The sequence below is a fragment of the Pochonia chlamydosporia genome, chromosome 1, assembly GCF_001653235.2.
Source record: "Pochonia chlamydosporia 170 chromosome 1, whole genome shotgun sequence".
Lineage (NCBI taxonomy): Eukaryota > Fungi > Ascomycota > Sordariomycetes > Hypocreales > Clavicipitaceae > Pochonia > Pochonia chlamydosporia.
In genome coordinates, this window is record NC_035790.1 from 6,197,792 (window position 1) to 6,217,409 (window position 19,618).

The window sequence follows — 19,618 nt, forward strand, 5'->3', positions numbered from 1 at the left end:
GGATTGGACTCGCTCGGGTGGCCGTACGTACCGGACGCATTACTTGGCGAACCTTGTTGGATGTAAGATTGAGAGCTGTGCCATCAAATCAAATCAGACCAGACCAGACAGCAAGCAGAACCTCCATCGCAGTCGAGCCGATTTCTCCTCGATGCCACCTGACCTGCCGCAGCTAAATGTCGTGTTTTTTTCTTCTTCTTGGGTTTTTCGAAAACTGCCGCTAGAAGTTTCGAATTTGCCGGCTTGAGCTTTGTTTTAAGCAAGAGCAAGTACTTGGCTGCTCCTGCCAGCTTGTAAGTCCCACGACCAATTCATTCATCAATACAACCAGCCTTGACCACACCAAAAGCCAAACGGCTGTCAATTGTTTATCGACGCCACGGCAGCGACACCTCCATCTGGCCGAGCTTACCGTAAATTATATTTCATCCGGCTATTGCCTGCCAGAGCACAGTTTCGGCGTACATCATATTTCTTTACTTTTGCCTCATCAATACCAAGCGCTTACCCCTACCCAACACCAAATACCTGCACATACAGACCAGACTCTCTCGACGATTGTGTCAACAAGCTTACGGTTTGACTTGGCATCACCACTCAATCAGATCTGTGGTTATTACACCTAACACAATATTTGCATTATTACGGTATCACCTCCCACTGTGATAATGAACGACAATGTCATTAGGGAGCAATCAGTAAGCAGTATGGAACAAGACCTTTCGTCTTCTCGCCACACGTCCCAACCCGCCCAGGATACTTCAAGCTGGGGGACTTCGGCGGCATCTGCTGGAATGGGCACATTTGACTTCACATCTGCTCCCCCGGATGTCTCGATACCATCATTCGACCCTGCAGTTGCTGCGTTCGCCGACCTCTCCTTTACACAACCACCCACAGCGTCACCGTATTCGCCCGCCAAAAACACCATGGCCATGGGAGGCGACCTGTCCGATGCTTTTCAAGCCAAGGACTCTCATGACAAGAAGAGGATGAAGGTCGAATCGGATACACCTGCATTGGATTCCATAGACTACTGGATATCATTTGATGACGACCTGGACAAGATGGGTAGCTTCGAAATAGACTATTCCAAACGACCTGATCTGCTCGCTCAAAACAGGTAGGAATCGGCCAACAGATGTCACGCAAAATCACGAGAGAAGTGTGCTAAACAACGGTAATTAGACCTGGTATGGCATCCGACTCGATACCTGGCCTTGGTAGCGGGTTGTATTCCACCTCTACTGCCCCCTTCCGAGAAGAGGACTTCTTCGATGACAGTGCCTTTGAACAAGCACTATCAGACGACGAGGAAATGTTCGAATCGACAACGAAACTCGGAGAGAAGATGCCACAGCTGGACAACACATCACTATCACAACAGTCCATCAACAGCGATCTTCCACTTTTCAACAAGCCCCAAGGGTCGGACAAATTCCAACCTGGGCTACGTCTTGCGTCCACAGGAAAGGATATATCTAGACAAATGAGACGGAGTGTCTGTCCTCAGGTCCCGGAGCCCGATATCGATGAACAGAGACGCTTTCTAGAAGAAGCACTCACCTCTGGGCGGATTCCCGGTGCACTGATCCCTCCCAACGGATTTGGTATAGGATTCGGTGCTGGCATGGGGTGCAGGCCGCCGCAGGAATTCGAAACCCGATCTCTCAGCCCGAAGAGCAAGCCCGACGAGCGTCCGGGCAAGTCAAAAAGTGCAAACAACACCAGAAACGGTGATACATCGGACGAGCCTGAATCAAAGAAGCCAGCGAAGCGAGGGTCGGCTGCCAGGGCCAGCACTTCCAAGAAACCCTCCACGGCGGGGGCACCGAAGGCTCGATCCGCGGATCGAATAGCCCACAATGACGTTGAGCGAAAATATCGAACAAACCTGAAGGACAAGATCGCGGAATTGCGTGCGGCCGTACCTGCGTTGCACGCTTCTGGGGGAGACGGAGACTCTGAAGGCGGTTCTGCGGGAGGCCAACAGAGCGGTGCCAAAATCAGCAAGGCAAGTTGTTGTCAGTTTGTTTTGCATTGAACACCCTTCCCCCTTTTATGAAAGTTGCAATGTCCTTCTTCTTGTCAGAAGGAAAATGAATCTCAACCCAGCCGTACCTCGAAATGTCTTACGCCGGTCATGTAGCTAACCGAAGCGCGTGTCGCGCGTCTCACCAGGGCACCGTCTTGACGAAAGCAACCGAATATATTCACCAATTGGAGTCGAGAAACCGAGCCATCATGCAAGAACACCAGCAGCTCGCGCGAAGACTACAAGCGTTCGAGACACTTCTGAACAGTACGGGCAGACAACCCGACTTGATGATGCCCAATCACAGCATGACGCTTTTCGACCCGAGAGGATTTTGTTGAAATTTCACGTGTCCATCTGAACGATCATACCGGAAATTTTTTGTTGATTTTTTAAGCAAATTGTGTGTTTTATTTTTCTGTTTAAGAAAAAATGGGGATCCTGAATTACTGCGGGAAATTGCGCAGGACACAGGCAATGGGAACCAAGACTGTAGGAATGATTCAGTTTCTATGATTTGCCGTCTGTATTATTTGGGCAATTTAAGCATAGGCATGCGGGCGTTTTATTTGCGGAATTACGTACATTGCCAGCGAGATGTTTTTGCATCTGTGCATGGCGGGACTGGGTACAGTGGATGGGGCTAATGACTTGCAAGATTTGAATGGCGTTTTAGGTATTAGGCGGGATAGAACTCTCCCATGAAAGCGACTGTATACAATATGTTACGCTCACCACTCGTAAATATGAGTATGTTTCTACATTCACAATAGTATACTTGTGTAGAGCTACGTGGCTGTTAAATGGCGACGGCACCATTCATTACCCTATATTGGGATACCATCACATTGCCCGACCAGCCCCGTAGTCAGTAATGCGGGACTAGATCTACATTTGCTGTCTTAGATCGTACATATGCTAGCCCTTTAGAAATAATACAAGTCAAATATGCTGCCAGATGAGCTTTGTTTTCGTCTTGGTACACGTCATCTCAGCGCCTCAATATCATCCACCTCTTTCACCGCCTCTGTTGCCAGAATAAATGGCGAATCCTCATCTACGCATATGCTATCTTCGATACGAATCCCCATGCCACGGAAGTGTTTTGGCCATCTCTCATCGTGGGGTACATAGACACCAGGTTCGATGGTGACACAGTGGCCGCGTTTGAGGGTTTCTCGCCGCGTATAACCAGGGCAGTCGTGGACGTCGAGGCCAATGTAATGGCCGACGTGGTGAGGGAAGAGTTGATCTATGTTACTCATGGAGACATCAAAGCCGATGCCCTTGAGTTGGTCGACCAGACCGCGTGCCGTGATGCCGTGGATATCCTCGAGGGACATTCTCGCGCTTTCGCGGCACAAGGATACACTGGTACGCTGAACTTTGAGGACGGCTTCGTACAGGTCGCGCTGCGCGGCGCTGAATTTCCCAGAAACAGGCCACGTTCGAGAGATATCGGTGATATATGTGCCGTACTCGCCACCGGCGTCCACAAGGATGAATTCGCCGTCTTTAAACGTATTGTTGTTTACGGTGTAGTGAATGCAATTGGCTCGTTCGCCACCAGCAATGACGGGGATGTACGCAGGTCCGTCACATCCATTAACGATGAATTGATAGTCCAGGAAGGCATGGAGGTCTTTTTCTTTCGTCCAGCCCCGCCTCATGGCTTCGGTGATGGCACGACCAGAAATTTGACCCGCCTTGCGCATGTTGGCTACTTCTGCGGCGCTTTTTACGACTCGTAGTTTGTTCATCACAGGGTACAGCGGTGTCCTCGCGGGACTAGTCGACTCTTTATTCGAGAAGAACCGCCACAGCGAGTTACTCCTCGAGTCGCGTACAGGTTGAACATCAGCGTATACCAGCCGGGCAGACTTGAGGATTTCCGGCAAAAGGCTGTCAACACCATCTATTGAATGTGCCTCGTCCGCGTTGAAAACGTCTTCGGCAGCCTCCATGCCGTTTCGGTAGCCGTTCCATTGCTCTTCCTTGGGGTCTTTCCGCTTGACGAACATGCGAAAGGTGTAGTCGCCCCAATTGGGACCCGTCTTCTCAATAATTGCAACGGCGTCGTCTTCGTTCCATCCTGTTAGCCAGAGAAAGTTCGACTCTTGCCTGTAAGGGTGGAACACGGCGCCAGATTTGTATTGGAGGGAGGCGGCATGAAGTACTGCCACCGCTCCCTCCGTCATGGAATCCGCGAGGGCTGCCCTTCGATCGGCATATTCTTGGGCTGTGATTCCAGGCGTGACTACATTGTAAGGAAAAACAAAGGCGATTAGCAACAACCATGGGAGGAGAGGAGAGTTAGAAAGGGGGCAGAGAAAGAGATGCATACGTTCGCCGGCTTTGAGAATGTGGGGGTGTGTCTCGAAGACAGGCTGCCCAAACTTGAGGTCGGCGGCGGATACAGCAGCATTACTGTAGGGTCTGATTGTTTGCCTGGCTGTAGCCAACGGCGGCCGGATCGATAGATTGTTTATTTTGCCGCCCTTCTTTCGTCGTGGAGCCCGGGTAGACAAGGCGGTGCGTGGAATTAGAGAGCTCCGGAATGATGGTCGTGGGAGCTTCATTTCGTGGACGCAGATTGATTCATGCAGGAATTGAACAGGAGCGACAACTGCATAATCGGCAGTGCAAAGGGGACAGGAGAGAAAATTAAATAAAATTAAAACCCAATGCTATCACGAAGGCCACCTGCTGATGGAAGGAGGAAACTGCAAAGGCGATTCAAGCCCAGTGGCCTGATGGTTGTCGTTGAAAAGAGATTTGGATGGTGGACTGAAATGCACCAGGCTGTGATTTAGCCTCGCGGCTGACCAGAGCAGTGGACAACTCCCTGGTTGGCTGTCCACTGCAAAATGATGGGACGCATTACTGTGAGCGGCGGGTGACAAGACACTCATGCTTGTGCGCCTGGAATGGCTGGGAGCCAGCTTAGATTGTTTTGCTTCTGCCAGGCAGCGTCCAGTCAACAAGATGTCTGGTTGGTGTGGTCTGGCCTGGTGCTGTTTTCTGTGTGCACACAAACTTGGTGGGGGTACGCTGCAAGTTCTGCTGAAGCGACGTCGGAACCTTGCTGTGGCTTCCCTGAGGCCGCGCCGGTTCAGTGGCTGCTTGCGCCAAACAGTTCCTTCCTACAGCGGCTATGGATTCTCCAGTTGGGATGACGGCTGCAGCCAATTGGGAGCTGGCAACTGCCCGTTGCTGGTGAGGCGGGTTGGCCCGTGCGTGTTTTTGGCAGCCTCGCCCAACCTGGTCTAGTGCTGTTATGCCAAGCGCGAAGGCTCCATCAACACCAGAGCTCGACAAGCACGACTCTTTCTTCAACCCGCACAACCTCGTTCCTTCGACGTCCTACATCAACCAACGACTTCTCCTGTTGTTACAGAGGCGAGGCTTTTGTTTCTCCTCCGAGCCTGTACTTGATTCTTCAATGTCCTCTTAGCATCTGTTACATCTCGCCCGAGAGCTCGCAATTTTTGACGTGTATCGCCTCTACACGTCGCGTGCTCGCCACGGACCAGCTTACTCACCTCGTCAGGCGTGACCCAAACCCCTCCCCGGCCATTGTAACATCAACACCACAACAACGTCCGGCAACGGCCATAATAATAATAACAAAACTCCCCATATTCAGCGTCACGCTCTGGTCGTGTGCCTCCAGAGCATGCTAATTGGGAAGGTTTATGGCCACCATATCTCTATCTCCAACGCCTGCTCCCATCGCGGCCATGTCCTCGAGGCGGGTACCTCTGACGAGTAACCCCAATGTCGCCAACTCTCCGCTAAGAGGACCTTCTACCCTCAACGCATATGCAAAGCAAAAGAGATCCTACGCCAATGTTCAACGCGAGGAGACCTACGGCCAGCCTCCTCCTGTCAAGAAGCAGGCTCTCGACAACGGTTCTCTGCGTGCAGTTCGTTCTCCCTCCAAGGTGTCCCGCACCCAAGTGCTAGTACAACGGTCCGGTACGCGTCCGGTTGCAAAAGATCGTTCTGCAAGGGCGACCCAGGCAGCTACCAGAACTGTCCAAGATGTTGACACGGAGAAGGAAGTGTGGAAAAAGCACCATAGGGCTAAATTCCCTAAGATGGTGTTTTACTTTGAGAGCATCCCTGATGATATCAGAGCCAAGCTAACGAAGCGAGTCACCTATCTCGGCGCTGTATGTTGAAATCCTCATGATGCCGTTGGCACTTCGTACTTGTAAACTGACTTTCCCTCCACCTCGTAGCGTCAAGAGCCTTTCTTCTCAATTGACGTAACTCACGTTGTTACTACTCGGTCGATCCCACCCGAAAAGTCAGAACCCCAACATGAAGCAGCTCTGGAGCAAGAGCAACAAGAACCGGAAGAACAGCCACAAACCATCAACCCGTCCCTGTTGGACCGGAACACTGCGGCCGGTCGACGGAAGCTACTATTTGACTTCAGGCAAACGCAAATTCCATCCCAGCAGGCTGATGATAATACAAGACGGACCAAGGGCACTCGCAATAATGACGTTCTCCACAAAGCTCGGGAAATGGGGAAGAAGATTTGGTCTTTGGACAAGTTTCAAAACATGCTCTCTGTGCTTCTGGAATCAGAAGCGCAAAGCACGACTTACACATCAAGGACTGCAACTGTCAGGAGCCAGTACGGTGCGACAAAGGGCTCACATGAACCCAATCTGCTTCAATTGTTGCATAATGAGCGCCTCAACGGCCCATCGGATCGCGACCCCACTGCTGTGAACAGAGAGTTGGTTTACTTCAAAGGCCCATATATCTATGTCTGGGATATGGATGAGAAGCACAAGCCCATTATGGTTCGCGAGTACGCCAAGGTAGTTAACAAACAGGACGGTGAATGGCCGCAGTTTCGAAGCGTTGGGAACGGACGCTGCCCGTTCGTGGAAGAAATTGACGTCCCTGATAAGGAACAACGCCGCAACCGTGAGCGCGAGAAGGCAGCCCGAGCGGCTAAGAAAGAGGAACCCGTTCCAATTCTGAAGCCCCCTGAGATTCCTGTGCCTAAGCCAGTCACTGGAAAGCGAACCCTGACGGAAATGGAGGATGGCCAGAATCGGATAAGAGTAGCTCCGTCAACGGAAGTGTTCAATCCTGCCAAGGCAGTTCTCTCGAAGCAGGCTGAAATGAAGCCGCAGAATGCCTTCACTAGCCGCGCCGAAAGTGCCAGGCTATTTGCAGGTGAGCCAGTGGCCTCCGGCATGCAACCATCCAATGTCACATCGGCCATTCGCTCCCAGATGATCTCATCCACGTCCGGTATCAACGGCACCAAGGCCGGAACAAGTAAAGAGGTTCATGGCCTTCAGAGAAAAGTGCTACAGAAAGCCAACCCTACATCTCATGATGTTAGCTCTCGACGTTTTGCAGACGTTTCCATGGAAGTTGCATCTAGTCGATCGACAACCATGAGTCGTCAAACATCCAGGGCTGTCCAGCCTCACGATGACGAATCGCAAAGAACCGAGAGCAGAGAGAAAAAGTCAAACTCGCAGCCTCTAAAGAGCAAGCGAGATCTGAAACCTGGCTATTGTGAAAATTGTCAGGATAAGTTCCGAGATTTTGATGAGGTTAGTTTGTTTTGTTAATTCGTTTCGTCGCAGATTGACTGACCTTTATTGATTAGCATATCCTGTCTCGGAAGCACCGCAAATTTGCTGAAAATGAAGACAACTGGACCGAGCTGGATTTATTACTCGAGCAACTAAAACGCATGCCGAAATATGCTGGCGCCGAGTCTGACGACGAAAACGAGTGGTAGTCGGCAAACGAAAGTACATAACACAACTCATACAATCCGCGGCACCTCCATCCACCTCGCACAACACAAGAACCTCCACACACCTACACCAAGCTAAAGCTTAGATAATGTCCCTGACTACTACTTCCTTACTATTTGGCGCCTCCTTTTGCTCTGGCATGGCTCCATGCGACAATTTTTTATTTTCTGCATTTCAATCGGATTCCCGCTGCAGCATAGAGTCCAGATGATACCACTTCTTTGACGAAAGAGTTGAGCGGAACGATCTCTCACCAGCGGTCTTTCTGGCTGAACAAGTTATTCGATTATTATATTCACTTCATTATTCTTTCACTCTGCATTATGAAATTGCATGCAAGTCGGCGCAAGCGGCATGGCTAAGGCATTTTTAGCATTTTTTCACCTTTTTTATTTTTGGAACGTCACATCATTGCAAGGCGTTTTTTGTCTTGGTATATTTATACTGAACGGGGGCAGGATCGAACTTTGGAAGATGGCAATAAAGTAGTCAGGACAGACGCATTTTTGAAACGATTTGCATGCTAGAGGTGGAAAGGTATCATGGGTTGAGCGCAGTAGAAGGATGGCATTCTCATTCTACAATGGTGGGATATGGCTCGGCTGTACATATACTTGTTACTTGATGTATGTGTATCTTGCATGTTACAATAATCAAACAAGATTACAAGAAGTCTCTGGAACCAATGTATGTGTGCATCAATTGAGTGACACAGACCTTTGACTGATGGATTGGGTAAACGAGGTGATACACAACATTGAATGCACAGTAATTATACAGTGTGGCACTGTGACACTGGAACCCAATACTTCAAGCTGGCAGCTGCCTACATCAAAGATAGGAGTGGTCATTCACCTGACAAAGTTATGACTATGTTTCCCTGTTTTCCTGAACATATTAACACTGTTCGAAATTGTTTATATTTGCATCAAACCGTATATATTTTCCCCTTGTACGTTCGCTTTTGACCGAATAAAATTATGAAGCGCCCTCAGGTTGCATCAACCTCGATGCCCGATGCCCCAAACACCAACAGATCGCCCCCAGCGCCAGACTCACCAGCTCCCGAGGAAGATGACGACGCTGGCATGGCATCGCCCGAGCTTCCGCTCACAATGAGTGCCTCTATCATGTTGGCCGACCTGCCGCATGATGCTACGGCGGCGTTGGCCAGTGTTGGTGGCTTCGCCCAAGAGAAAGTGGTCGTCAAGTTCAAGCCTGTTGGGGCAGCCCCTAGTCTAGCACAGGAACTATGTAAGATTAGCGCGACGAGGAAGTTTGAGGAAGTGGTGAGATATTTGAGGAGGAAGTTGAAATGCAAGGACACGGACAGTGTGTTTTTGTATGTGAATAGTGCGTTTGCGCCGAGCCTAGATGAGGTGGTGGGAAATCTACACCAGGTATGTCTTTTCTACGCCGGAAGAGATGAGCTCATGTTGGATAACCTGGTTGAGTTTATGCGACGCACAAGTTGCCTGCTTCTCTCTTCTCAAGGCTAGACAGCCTCATCGCTGTACACCTGGTGGCCACCATACTTGTGAGACGAGACTGATGAAAATAGTGCTTCAAAAATGCCCAGGATCAGCTCATTGTCGCTTACTCCATGACGCCAGCTTTTGGGTGAAATAGTCATTCATCATCCCGGAAACGTCTATTTACAGGAAAACGCGCCTCTAATAAGCACCGAGTCGCCTCGGATGCCAATGCAATGCAAAATGCGCTCGCTTATAAACTTTCTAACGGTCAAACCCCACCGCTCAAACTCAATATGCAGCCTTAGCACATCAAGCTTGGTCACCTTTGCTTTCTAAACCATTGACTGCCTTTTCAAAAGCGGCAAATTCCTCCTGCGGCATGGGATACGTGTGCTCTTTGGCAGGATACTCCCTCGTCTTGACTTCGTCTCGATATGCCTCGATGGACTTCATTGCCTCAGCCCAGACATCGCCATATTTCTTGACAAATTTGGGCAGATATCGCCCAGGGGGGAAGTTACCAGTCATGTCCGTTTGAACAAGAACTTGTCCCGAGCAGCCAGCTCCGGCGCCAATACCGATCGTGGGGATGGACAGCTTCTCGGTGACGAGTGCAGCAACTTCAGCCGGGACTGCCTCAAGAACGACTGCAAAACACCCAGCTGCCTGAACAGCCAGGGCATCTTCAAGAAGGCTCATGGCGCTGCTAGAAGTCTTCCCCTGGACACGAAAGCCTCCAAGAGCGTTTTGCCGTTGGGGGGTGAGACCAACATGGCCAAGGACAGGAATACCGGCAGTTGTGATTTTCTCAATCGTGGGAACCATTTCCTTGCCACCTTCCAGCTTGATGGCTTGGACACGACCCTCTTTGATGAAGCGGATAGCAGTTGCCAGGGCTTGCTCAGGGGCAATCTCATAGGAGCCCATGGGCAAATCTCCAACCTGAATGAAGCCAGTTAGCAATGTGCTGGACCGGCGAACTATTACAATACAAGACAACTTACTGTGAAGGCACTCTTGGTAGCTCGTGCTACTGAGCGGCAGTGTAATAGCATCTCTTCGACGAGGACCTCGCTGGTATCTTCCATTCCCAGGGCAACCATGGCTAAGCTATCGCCAACAAGAATGACATCCATGCCTGCATGATCGGCAACGTGAGCACTGGGAAAGTCATGGGCCGTCATCATGGTGATGGGCTCGCCCTTTCTATGGAGACTTCTCAAGGTACCGAGAGTGACCTTTTTGCGCTGGTTGACGGGTGCCGCCCCCATGGGTGAGTGGGAGCTGAACCTGGTCTGACATGAGGGAATTGCACATATCGATGGTGAAGTGGACGATGACGAGGACGATGACGATGCAAGGACAGTAGGAGTAATAGAGGCAAGGGCAAGAGTACTTGGTCTTGAAGCTCGTGTAAGCTGGGCACACGACCGTCTAAGGGAGGATGTGACGGCTGACATGGTTGGTGTGGAGGGGGTGATGTGGTGTACCCGAGGTACCGGTGAGGGTACTTTGACTTTCACACAAGCGTGGTGACGAAGTAGGTACCGTGCCGGGATTGAACCAAGATACACAAAGGATGGTGATATATGACTTTGGGAGGGGGAAAAAACGGCGACAAAATTGGAGGAGGAAGTTAAGGTGTAAATATCGTCATGCCGAGCCTGGGGAAGGAAAAGAAAGGGTGTGCCTGAGTTGTGGCGGAAGAAGCGTTTTTATTCACACTAGCCATGATGGATTTTACGTTGTAGAACTGAGTATCTCTGGGAAATTGTGGTGTTTTTTTTTTCTCTTTGCGTCGCAGTTGACCCCCCCGGTCAGTTGCTAACCCAGATTCAGATCTGTCCCTGATTGACCAGTCAGGGGACGCATGGACGTTGAAACGGCCCACCCATCAATGATTTGTTTGTGCATTCATTCATCAATGTGGATGATATTGGATATGGGTATCAGATCAGACTGATCAACATGCGGTCAAACTACGATGGTGGAAACTTTTTACTAAATCTCATCTATTGTCTTGCAGTCAAGTGAGACCAGGTAGAATTTGATGATTGCGTTTCGCCAGAGATGCCTGCATCCGCCTACGCCGCGTGGCCACGGCAATCCGGACCTCTCGGTCAACCGGGACAGGTGAAGCGAACTGTCTGTCAGATTCGTCTGGTGTGCCTGTGCCGAGGCTCGGTGATCCAGAGCCATGACGTTGGGGAGGAATGTGGTTGGTTGGTTGGTTGGTGGGAACATAGGGGACCGCCACTTAATTCCAGCGTTTTGGATGGCAGGCTGCTCACGTGTGCGGTGAGGGTTTGTGAAACCACGAGTTTGTATTTGATGGGAGTGGTTTTATTGTCTTGTTAGGGGAGGGGGCGTTTGCTTTGACTTTTTTTTTTTTTTGGGCGGACAGTATTGTTTGGTGTCTGGTATTTTTTTTTTTTGCTGCGTATGGGTTTGTGGGGTGATTCATGTTGTGGGTTTGGAGAACAATAACTGGTGGTTGTGGATCGAGGAGATGTCAAGTGCTCGGGTGGTTTGATTTGGACTTTGTAGTGCGTCAATGAGGAGATTATGCGGGAATGGCATGATGTTTTAGTTGAGATATGTCGGGGTGTGAGATGTTGAATGGAATTCGAGGAGAACTGTAGTGGTTGTTTGGTAGACTGTATACCTGGTACTTGGTAATAATAGTATTTACTCCGTACGGAAGGTGCAGTTTTTCCAATGCAAAGAAGGATATATCTGAGGGGTCTAGTGTTGGTGAGTAAGCAAGGAAAAGACGGTGCAAGACTCAATGTCAGGTATCAGATGTCACTTTGACTGGTCGAAGTCCAGACTGGCTTCCAATGTTGTTCAAAAGGCTCCGGTGATACATGTCAACTGGTATTTGATTTTTGATCTGGTCCCAGCATTTGATGTCGTTTCCGGCCGCCAGATGCACTGGGCACAAGTTGGCTGGGCCGGGCCTAACTGGGTACGGAGTACATTGAGCGTGTACATGCACTTCATGTAATCCCGCATGTCTGGTGCACATCAATGTGGCGCTAGGAATTTAATGTTCAATGTTGGCCCCAGCTCCCAACTCCCAGCACTTGAGGTGAAGCGGGGTGCTGTGGCTCCAGCCAGGGCCACTAAAGAACTTAAGTAATCGGAAGGCTACGGGCCACCTGAGCGCTGGGACCAGAGTGGCATCATCGCCTCGCGACAGCCCGGTCGGTCGGTGATTGACGACAGCCACGTACCAGACTCAAAAGTACGGAGTAATAAGTCAAGAGGCTTCATTATTAATACTGGATGGGCGCAGTCTGTGGCCAAGGTCTTGTGGCTACAGAGTCTAATCTGCTCCGACGAGACATAGGATATTGCCGCATGATGCCGAGCCCAACTTTGAGCCCTGTGCTGCTCAGCCCAGGCCGTTTTGTGTCGTAGAAGCTGGTACCTTGGTTGGAAACTCTGGTTGGTGGGCCGCCAGACTCTGGCGCCGGACTGAGGCCCAAAGTCTCCGGCCCAAGACACCACACCTGCAGCCCGCATCATGGAAGATCGATGCGAAGTCTAATGGTCACTTGAGCATACGCCGTAATTACCGTGGTGCATGCGAAGCCTGTGCTCTGTAAGGCTCATTTGAGATGGTCTGGCCAGCGCATGTCAAGGTCAAAAGACGAGACCGGACAACGTGGCAATGGGATGACTTGTCGATTGATCATCTACTCTCATCGCGTAGTAAGACAGCGAATGTTGCGCCGTGGTGTCTTAATATTTACTTGGCTGTTGAATGCATACTATAGTCATTTCTTTAATTAAATCTCGTCTAACCCGAGAAGTCAGAATGGCCACGTTTGTCTGATTCAAAGTTTCGATGTTCGATGCGGCTTAATGTTGCCTCATGTCTTCCCCCGCCTTCAATGTTGACCCGCCCCTCCAGATGTCCACAGTTGGCCCGCAGCCGCAGCCCACTAAAGTACCACCCACTGCTACCCACTGCCCGTTGCCACTGCCCACTGCCCGCGCCCAAAGAGCCTGGCCCGCCAGGTCGTCAATCACACCAGACCAGACCAGAACAGACTCAATGTTGACTGGACCAGACTCATGTGCTGCAATGTTCATTGTTCCGCATCCAGTGACCATCCACTGACCCCTCCAGTCCATGCCTGGCCAACTTCTACGTTTGAATCCGGCCACTCTGCTGGTCTACATGTGCGGTGTCCCGCTTTGGCTTGTCCCGCCTCCAGCCAACTGAGTCAAAACTGCCAATCCAGCTTGAGAACCCCAGTGCGTCTCGTCTTCTATGGCCCAGCCAAGTCTTGATTTCCGTCATTCTCTCCCCAGTCCAAGACAAACTATCTCATCTTTCTCCATCTCACAGCTTTTGTCAACCACGCCCAACCATCGCATTTTTCGCTCCAAGCCTTGTTATCTCTTTTTTTTTCCTCCGTCACAACCGTTCCTGCAGCCGACAGCCTTGCTCACATCGCACCCTTGCCAGCGACACCCTTGTTCCAATCCATTCTTAACCGACAGTGACGTCGCCGGTCCCGGAGTCGTGAGACAGCTCGAGCCTTGATAGATAGACGCTGCCATCAGCGAGCTCATCACACGAATCCTCTATTGCAAAAAACTCTGTCAAAATGAGTAGCCCACGCCGCAGAATTGAGACTGATGTATGTGTCATGTTTCCCCGTTACCCCTCCATGGCATGGCATGGCATGGGGTTCTGTTCTCTGCTGCCTCTGTCTGTCTCGGTTTGCTAACATTATCGTGTCTAGGTCATGAAGTACGCCGCCGACACCTGTGCCCAGAACCCCAATCTCGCATCTTGACCGCCCATTTTGCTGCGTACGACTTGCTAACACTAATCGCAGGATGTATGGCCGACACCCTCCCCGACCGACCCCGATACCGCCCTGACCGGACACTGACTGGACACTGACTGGTACAGGCTCATGAGCGACTACGAGGTCACTCTAGTCAACGACAACAGTACGTGACCTGCAACATCCTTCTGATTGACTGCTAACTTTGTGTGTAGTGTAAGACATCCTCCGTCACATTTTACGACTCTCCTCGCAGACCGACTTGTTCTAACACCACCTAGGCAAGAATTCTTTGTTCGATTCAAAGGCCCAGCTGAGAGTACGAAGAGCCCCGCGCCCAACGACCTCCGATATTTATACACGGAAGTACTAACGCCGTCACAAAGCTCCATTTGAAGGCGGACTCTGGAAAGTGCACGTCGAATTACCCGACACCTATCCGTATAAGTCACCTAGCATCGGCTTCGTCAACCGCATCTTCCACCCCAATATCGATGAGCTGTGAGTTGACACCTGGCGAACCTTGTACTGTGGATGTGCAAAAAAGAGATGGGCACCAGAAGAAGATGGGCCAAAATGCTTCGCAGTGATATTAGGAGTACTGAGACATTTTGCTACCGCACAGGTCCGGATCCGTTTGCCTGGACGTCATCAACCAAACCTGGTCACCCATGTTCGATATGATCAACATTTTCGAGGTCTTTCTTCCGCAACTTCTCCGCTACCCGAACCCAACAGATCCTCTCAACGGCGAGGCCGCTGCCTTGTTGATACGAGAACCTAAGAGCTACGATGCCAAGGTGAAGGGTAAGAGTTGTCCGCCAAATGAGCATAGTGTTGGCTTTCAGACCTGACAGATGGGAAATACAGAGTATGTGCAAAAGTATGCGACGAAGGATGCTGCCGACGAAGCCGGGGCCGAGAGTGAAGACGACGACGACATGTCTTCAGTCGCTAGTTTTGGTGATGAGGACGAGGAACCCGCAGGACAGATGGACGATGTTTAAAGCCGATCTAACAGAGACCGCATCAATCTCATCTCAAGCGTCAAACGAATTTATTTACCAATGAATACCCACACGTGGAGGCACAAGCGGTCATTCCGCCCTTGTTTTTTGTTGGCGTCAAAACGGTTATCGAGGCGCATTGCTGGCCTTTAGGACTATACATCTGGTGGAGTTGCATAAGCCAACTTTTATGATATCGGGATTCTGGTCTTTTTTTCTTCTTTTTTTCTTCTTTTGATTATGCTCTTCGTTGAACGGAAAGAATGCCCGTCTAAGCAGTTGGCTGGACGGCCACCAGGGTTAGATTACTTGATTTTTGTACCACCTCCTATAAGTGTGGTGCTGTCGGGCTGCTAGACTGCATTTCACTACCGGAAAGCAGTACGGCTGTCACCATTTGTCGAATTCCAAGAGTTGTATTGGGCCACCGTGCCCTTGTTGGTTGGAATAATATGGGTATCCTGTTGAAGGCACGGGTTTTGTCTTGGGATTGGGCAGGGACTGATACATACGTAAATTACACATAGCCAATTGGTACATCATTTGTATTCATTGTGTGGATTCACTATTTATGACTTGCTTTTAACGTGTAAATACTGCACACACTCTGCGGCGGGATATATTATCTGCAGCCGAATATATATTGATATATCGCGGTACAAGATTGACTACCTACCTAGGTACTTGCCTGCTTTGCTATGTCTTGTTCACCAAGTTCTTTGCCTCCCCGGCATATTTGCCTTGTATTTCAAAACATACGCACAATTAATACATGTCGAGTCTTTCCACCACCAGCACCATGCTGTTGGCTACTCAAATCCAATCTTTGCAGGCACAGCCAACGTCGATGCCGGATCGTATACACAGATGCCCTTCCTAATCATTCCTCCTGTCAAAATCTTTCCTTACTTGTGCTGCAAACTGCTCATCCACAATCAACCTCATTGCCATCATAGCCATGCCCTTTGCACTCTTCATAGCAGCCTCGTGAGCCTCTGGCTTCCCTGCCGCGGCGGCAAAGATCCTACTATGCAAAGCTGCGTCATCTGGGGCGGGAATCGAGAAGCTCCCGTGGAAGGAAGGGCACTCGTGTGACACGTTGCCCATGTCGGTGGATGCCACTAGTTGTTGGTCGATCTTGGCGAGGACTTTCTCTCCAACTTGAGCCATGTCTTCGACGTATTGTTCGCAAAGAGTTGGGTTCGATATAACATGTTTGTACGTGTCGGCTCTGAGTTTTGTGTCAGAATGGTATTGTCACTTGTATGTTAGGGAACTTACACGATGTAATTGTGACTGCAACCCGTAGCGGTGGCGGCAGCATCGATACAGGCATGCACCCTCGTTTGCAGCTTTTCGCCCTGTGCCGTAGTCGGCGCCCGGACATACCAGTTCATCCTCGTGTAGTCGGGGATGACATTTGGTACCGTCCCGCCCACCTCAAAGACGCCATGGACTCGTTCCTCCGGCCGAATCTGCTGCCTCAACATGCTGACGTTGTTGTACGCACCGACAGCTGCATCTAGGGCGTTTGTCCCGTTCCAAGGCTCCCCAGCCGCATGTGCGGACTTTCCAGTAAACTCGACGCGGAATTTGTGGCTCGCAATGAGATCCAGTGCAGCTAGACCGGCGATACCGCCGATGGCGTGCTTCGGAACGGGGTGAGCCATGATGGCAGCGGCAATATCCTCGGGAGGAGAAAAGGCACCGGCCTTGATGAGCCGGGCTTTGCCTCCGCCGCCTTCTTCCGCGGGTGTTCCTAGTATTCTTAGACGGCCGTCAATGCCCAGCGTCTTCATTGCGTGTGCGGCTCCTAGGAACGCGGCGATTGACGAAGTGGCAATGAGATTGTGCCCGCAGGCGTGGCCGATGTCAGGGAGGGCATCATACTCGGCGCATATGATGACTAGACGGCCGCCGGTGCCAATGGTTGCTTCAAAGCTGGTGTCTAGGCCGTAGGTCTTACGGGCGGTGGTAAAGCCTTGCTTTTCGAGGAAGTTGGATATTGTGTCGTGGGCGAAGAATTCCTTGTATGCTAGTTCGGGGTTGGTGTGGAGGGATTGGTTGATCTTGAGAAGCTCAGGGCTTTGTTGGTCGAGGTGAGTGTTGACCACTTCTCGGATTTGTTCCCAATCTGTTGGCATGGTGTTTGTTGATGTATCTGAAGCCTGGTGACGAGGTTTGGATGTGATGCTGATGGCCAGTGCTATTTTCTTATAGCTTCCACATGGGTGCTCAAGCCGCTGGAGAGCTCATCTTTTTGAGGTCAGAACGCAGCCAGCTGGCTCTATTATATTCGTAGCTCTCCGTGTTTCTCTGCCGTTTCTGCCCCGCATCGGGAAGCCGTCACCCAAAGCAGGTGGGGTTAGACGACACTGATGGGTTGATTTGCGGTTTGGTGACATTTTTGCCGACGCTCGGCAGGTGTAGAAACGGGTTCGTTGTTTCCATGGAGTGACCATGGAATGAATCGCTTGTGGTACGATGACTTTAAATGAGGATCAGGCTTTATCAATGGTCTATCATTTTTCTGTTTTTGTGGGCTGCGAAGAGTACAACATGCTGAATGTTGCGGAAGAAATTCCGCCTTGGCAATATGCATGTGATGTATTATAAGACAACAATGTCATTTCAAGAAAAAAAACAGTCTTCACGTCTTCCGGGGGCCCGGAGAAAAATCAACAAATTAATGTATTCAGACAAGACAAAAAGAAAAAAAAAGACGTTGCTTGGAAAGCATCGTGGAACGATTTTGCTCCCGGCAGGGCTTGAACCTGCGGCCTCCGCATCACTAACGTTTATTAGTACGAAGCTCTAACCAACTGAGCTACGGAAGCTTTCCTTGCGTGTTGTCACGTGTAGCGATATCAACAAATATCAAGGCTTGACATTTGACAAATGTCTTACTGCCTTCTGGGCTCCAGATTTCATCTCCAAAGACACCAGGCGGCTTCAATGTGCATCGGTGACTCCCAGCAAGTGATGTGAATGTCAAGATCGCCAAAGAAATCGCTTGGTCCCTTCAGTCTTATAAGATACACCGCACCTGACTTGAATTGTCTTCATATCGTGGACCGAAATCTTCACACGACGCACCGCATCTCAACGGTGTGCGCTCCGGCGTTGACACCGGCGCCAATGGCTCATTGTAAATTGACTCGCAAACCTCGAATGGCGTTTTCTCCGACATGCCCTGGTCACCCAAAGGAGCCCTGCATATGGGGGCTTCGTATTCCCTTGCTCTGCACAATGGGCCACGACCAACGGGTAATTGGGAACCTCATCGACGCCGACGCGGCATTCTCGAATTCAAACAGGTTCGGATCGATTCTTTACACGCCTCAGCATCCCAGGTCATAGTTTGGATTTCCGCAATCGGTGAGCAGTACTGGAAACCCCCAGTGCCATTGAACATGGGATTCTACCGGTGCCAACCCCATTTTCGGGTCAGGTCACCAAAAACCGGTTTTCCCCATGCCGCCTTTCTGGCCGACCTTCAACTCGGCCGCTTCGTGTTCCGCCGATACAGCGGATGGAGCTTCCCTGCCGGGCAGAGGTTGGCTTGAGCCCAAAGACACTAAGGCACGTCATAGTGGATCGACGGCCCAAAGAAGAGAATGAAGAGGGGTTTGGGGAATCTGGCAACGACCTATTCGAGCCTAAAGGGTCGAGGGTCTTGGTAGTTGGTGTATGCGGCGCAGATGCCGTATAGCTAGCTTGGTAGTTGTGATCGAGGACTTGGGTGGCGACCAGGGTCAGCGTTGGATGTTGGCTTGTTTGAGGCCAGCCAACATCTTCAATTGACGAGGGGGTTTCTGGACAGCACCGCAGGATGGCACAAATCGATTGGCAGCGGATCGGCTCGCATGCGAATACCGGAACTGCAATGTAAACCAGCACGTTTAATTGCAACTCAACGTGTTTGCACTTGGCCTGCGGATCGCCGGATTAGGGATGTGGAATTCCATCTGAAACGAAGGAACAGACAGGGTCCTGGAGATAGCACAGGTCTTGCGCCTCAAGCCGGCGGGGCTGCCGCAATTGACGACACACTGGAGCTGGAGACAGAGCCGATGCTGGAGCTCACATCGCACGTTTGTTCCAGGCTTTGGAGGACCATTGAAGGTTTGTCTCATCGACAGATGCCTGCGCGATGCGACAAGTGATTGTATGGGCGGTTCCTGGTAGCACAACCCTCCCCAAAAACCAAAAAAGGCGACGCCGAGGGAACAAGGCGGGCAGTTTGAGACAAAGCTGCCCGAGCGTGGTGTGACTGCTGCCTGTATGTTCAGATGAGGAATGATGCCCCAAAGCGACCCCCCCCCCCCCCCCCTTCACCCAATGAAGCCCCATTCATGGCATGGTGCGCTCGGTGCCCTTGGGATTGATTGATTGATTGTAGGGTCCGATCAGTTGGGCGGTCGTTGAAGCATCTCCTCGATGCCTGCCAATGTTGGGTGCATTGCATTGGCTGGTCTGGCATAAGAAAAAA

General features: G+C 50.8%; 8 protein-coding genes and 1 non-coding gene across 9 annotated transcripts; 5 read left to right on the forward strand and 4 right to left on the reverse strand.

Annotated features, from left to right (window-relative positions):
* Positions 1 to 668: 668 nt before the first annotated feature.
* Positions 669 to 2,044, forward strand: VFPPC_01619 (helix-loop-helix DNA-binding domain-containing protein; the record flags this gene model as incomplete). Its single annotated transcript, XM_018281413.1, has 2 exons — positions 669 to 1,123; positions 1,189 to 2,044. 2 exons carry the CDS (start codon positions 669 to 671, stop codon positions 2,042 to 2,044), a joined length of 1,311 nt encoding a protein of 436 aa, XP_018150116.1.
* A 977-nt stretch (positions 2,045 to 3,021) lies between these two features.
* On the reverse strand, positions 3,022 to 4,614 carry VFPPC_01620 (xaa-Pro dipeptidase app; the record flags this gene model as incomplete). Its single annotated transcript, XM_022428236.1, has 1 exon — positions 3,022 to 4,614. The coding sequence occupies one exon, from the start codon at positions 4,612 to 4,614 to the stop codon at positions 3,022 to 3,024; it is 1,593 nt and encodes a 530-aa protein (XP_022284755.1).
* A 1,161-nt stretch (positions 4,615 to 5,775) lies between these two features.
* VFPPC_01621 (G1/S regulator NimO) lies at positions 5,776 to 7,817 on the forward strand (the record flags this gene model as incomplete). Its single annotated transcript, XM_018281415.1, has 3 exons — positions 5,776 to 6,210; positions 6,280 to 7,626; positions 7,683 to 7,817. The coding sequence occupies 3 exons, from the start codon at positions 5,776 to 5,778 to the stop codon at positions 7,815 to 7,817; spliced, it is 1,917 nt and encodes a 638-aa protein (XP_018150118.1).
* A 999-nt stretch (positions 7,818 to 8,816) lies between these two features.
* VFPPC_01622 (ubiquitin-like autophagy protein Apg12) lies at positions 8,817 to 9,460 on the forward strand (the record flags this gene model as incomplete). Its single annotated transcript, XM_018281416.1, has 2 exons — positions 8,817 to 9,236; positions 9,398 to 9,460. 2 exons carry the CDS (start codon positions 8,817 to 8,819, stop codon positions 9,458 to 9,460), a joined length of 483 nt encoding a protein of 160 aa, XP_018150119.1.
* A 160-nt stretch (positions 9,461 to 9,620) lies between these two features.
* VFPPC_01623 (3-methyl-2-oxobutanoate hydroxymethyltransferase) lies at positions 9,621 to 10,582 on the reverse strand (the record flags this gene model as incomplete). Its single annotated transcript, XM_018281417.1, has 2 exons — positions 9,621 to 10,253; positions 10,316 to 10,582. The coding sequence occupies 2 exons, from the start codon at positions 10,580 to 10,582 to the stop codon at positions 9,621 to 9,623; spliced, it is 900 nt and encodes a 299-aa protein (XP_018150120.1).
* A 3,351-nt stretch (positions 10,583 to 13,933) lies between these two features.
* Positions 13,934 to 15,126, forward strand: VFPPC_15401 (ubiquitin-conjugating enzyme h; the record flags this gene model as incomplete). Its single annotated transcript, XM_018293154.1, has 6 exons — positions 13,934 to 13,966; positions 14,245 to 14,285; positions 14,335 to 14,438; positions 14,506 to 14,620; positions 14,745 to 14,926; positions 14,990 to 15,126. The coding sequence occupies 6 exons, from the start codon at positions 13,934 to 13,936 to the stop codon at positions 15,124 to 15,126; spliced, it is 612 nt and encodes a 203-aa protein (XP_018150121.1).
* An 876-nt stretch (positions 15,127 to 16,002) lies between these two features.
* Positions 16,003 to 17,270, reverse strand: VFPPC_01625 (metal-dependent amidase/aminoacylase/carboxypeptidase; the record flags this gene model as incomplete). The annotated part of the gene is made up of 2 exons (XM_018281418.1): positions 16,003 to 16,357; positions 16,408 to 17,270. The coding sequence occupies 2 exons, from the start codon at positions 17,268 to 17,270 to the stop codon at positions 16,003 to 16,005; spliced, it is 1,218 nt and encodes a 405-aa protein (XP_018150122.1).
* A 609-nt stretch (positions 17,271 to 17,879) lies between these two features.
* On the reverse strand, positions 17,880 to 17,963 carry VFPPC_17247. Its single transcript has one exon. It is a non-coding gene; the product is annotated as a tRNA-Ile (tRNA).
* A 1,029-nt stretch (positions 17,964 to 18,992) lies between these two features.
* On the forward strand, positions 18,993 to 19,292 carry VFPPC_01626 (hypothetical protein; the record flags this gene model as incomplete). Its single annotated transcript, XM_018281419.1, has 1 exon — positions 18,993 to 19,292. One exon carries the CDS (start codon positions 18,993 to 18,995, stop codon positions 19,290 to 19,292), a length of 300 nt encoding a protein of 99 aa, XP_018150123.1.
* Positions 19,293 to 19,618: the final 326 nt, after the last annotated feature.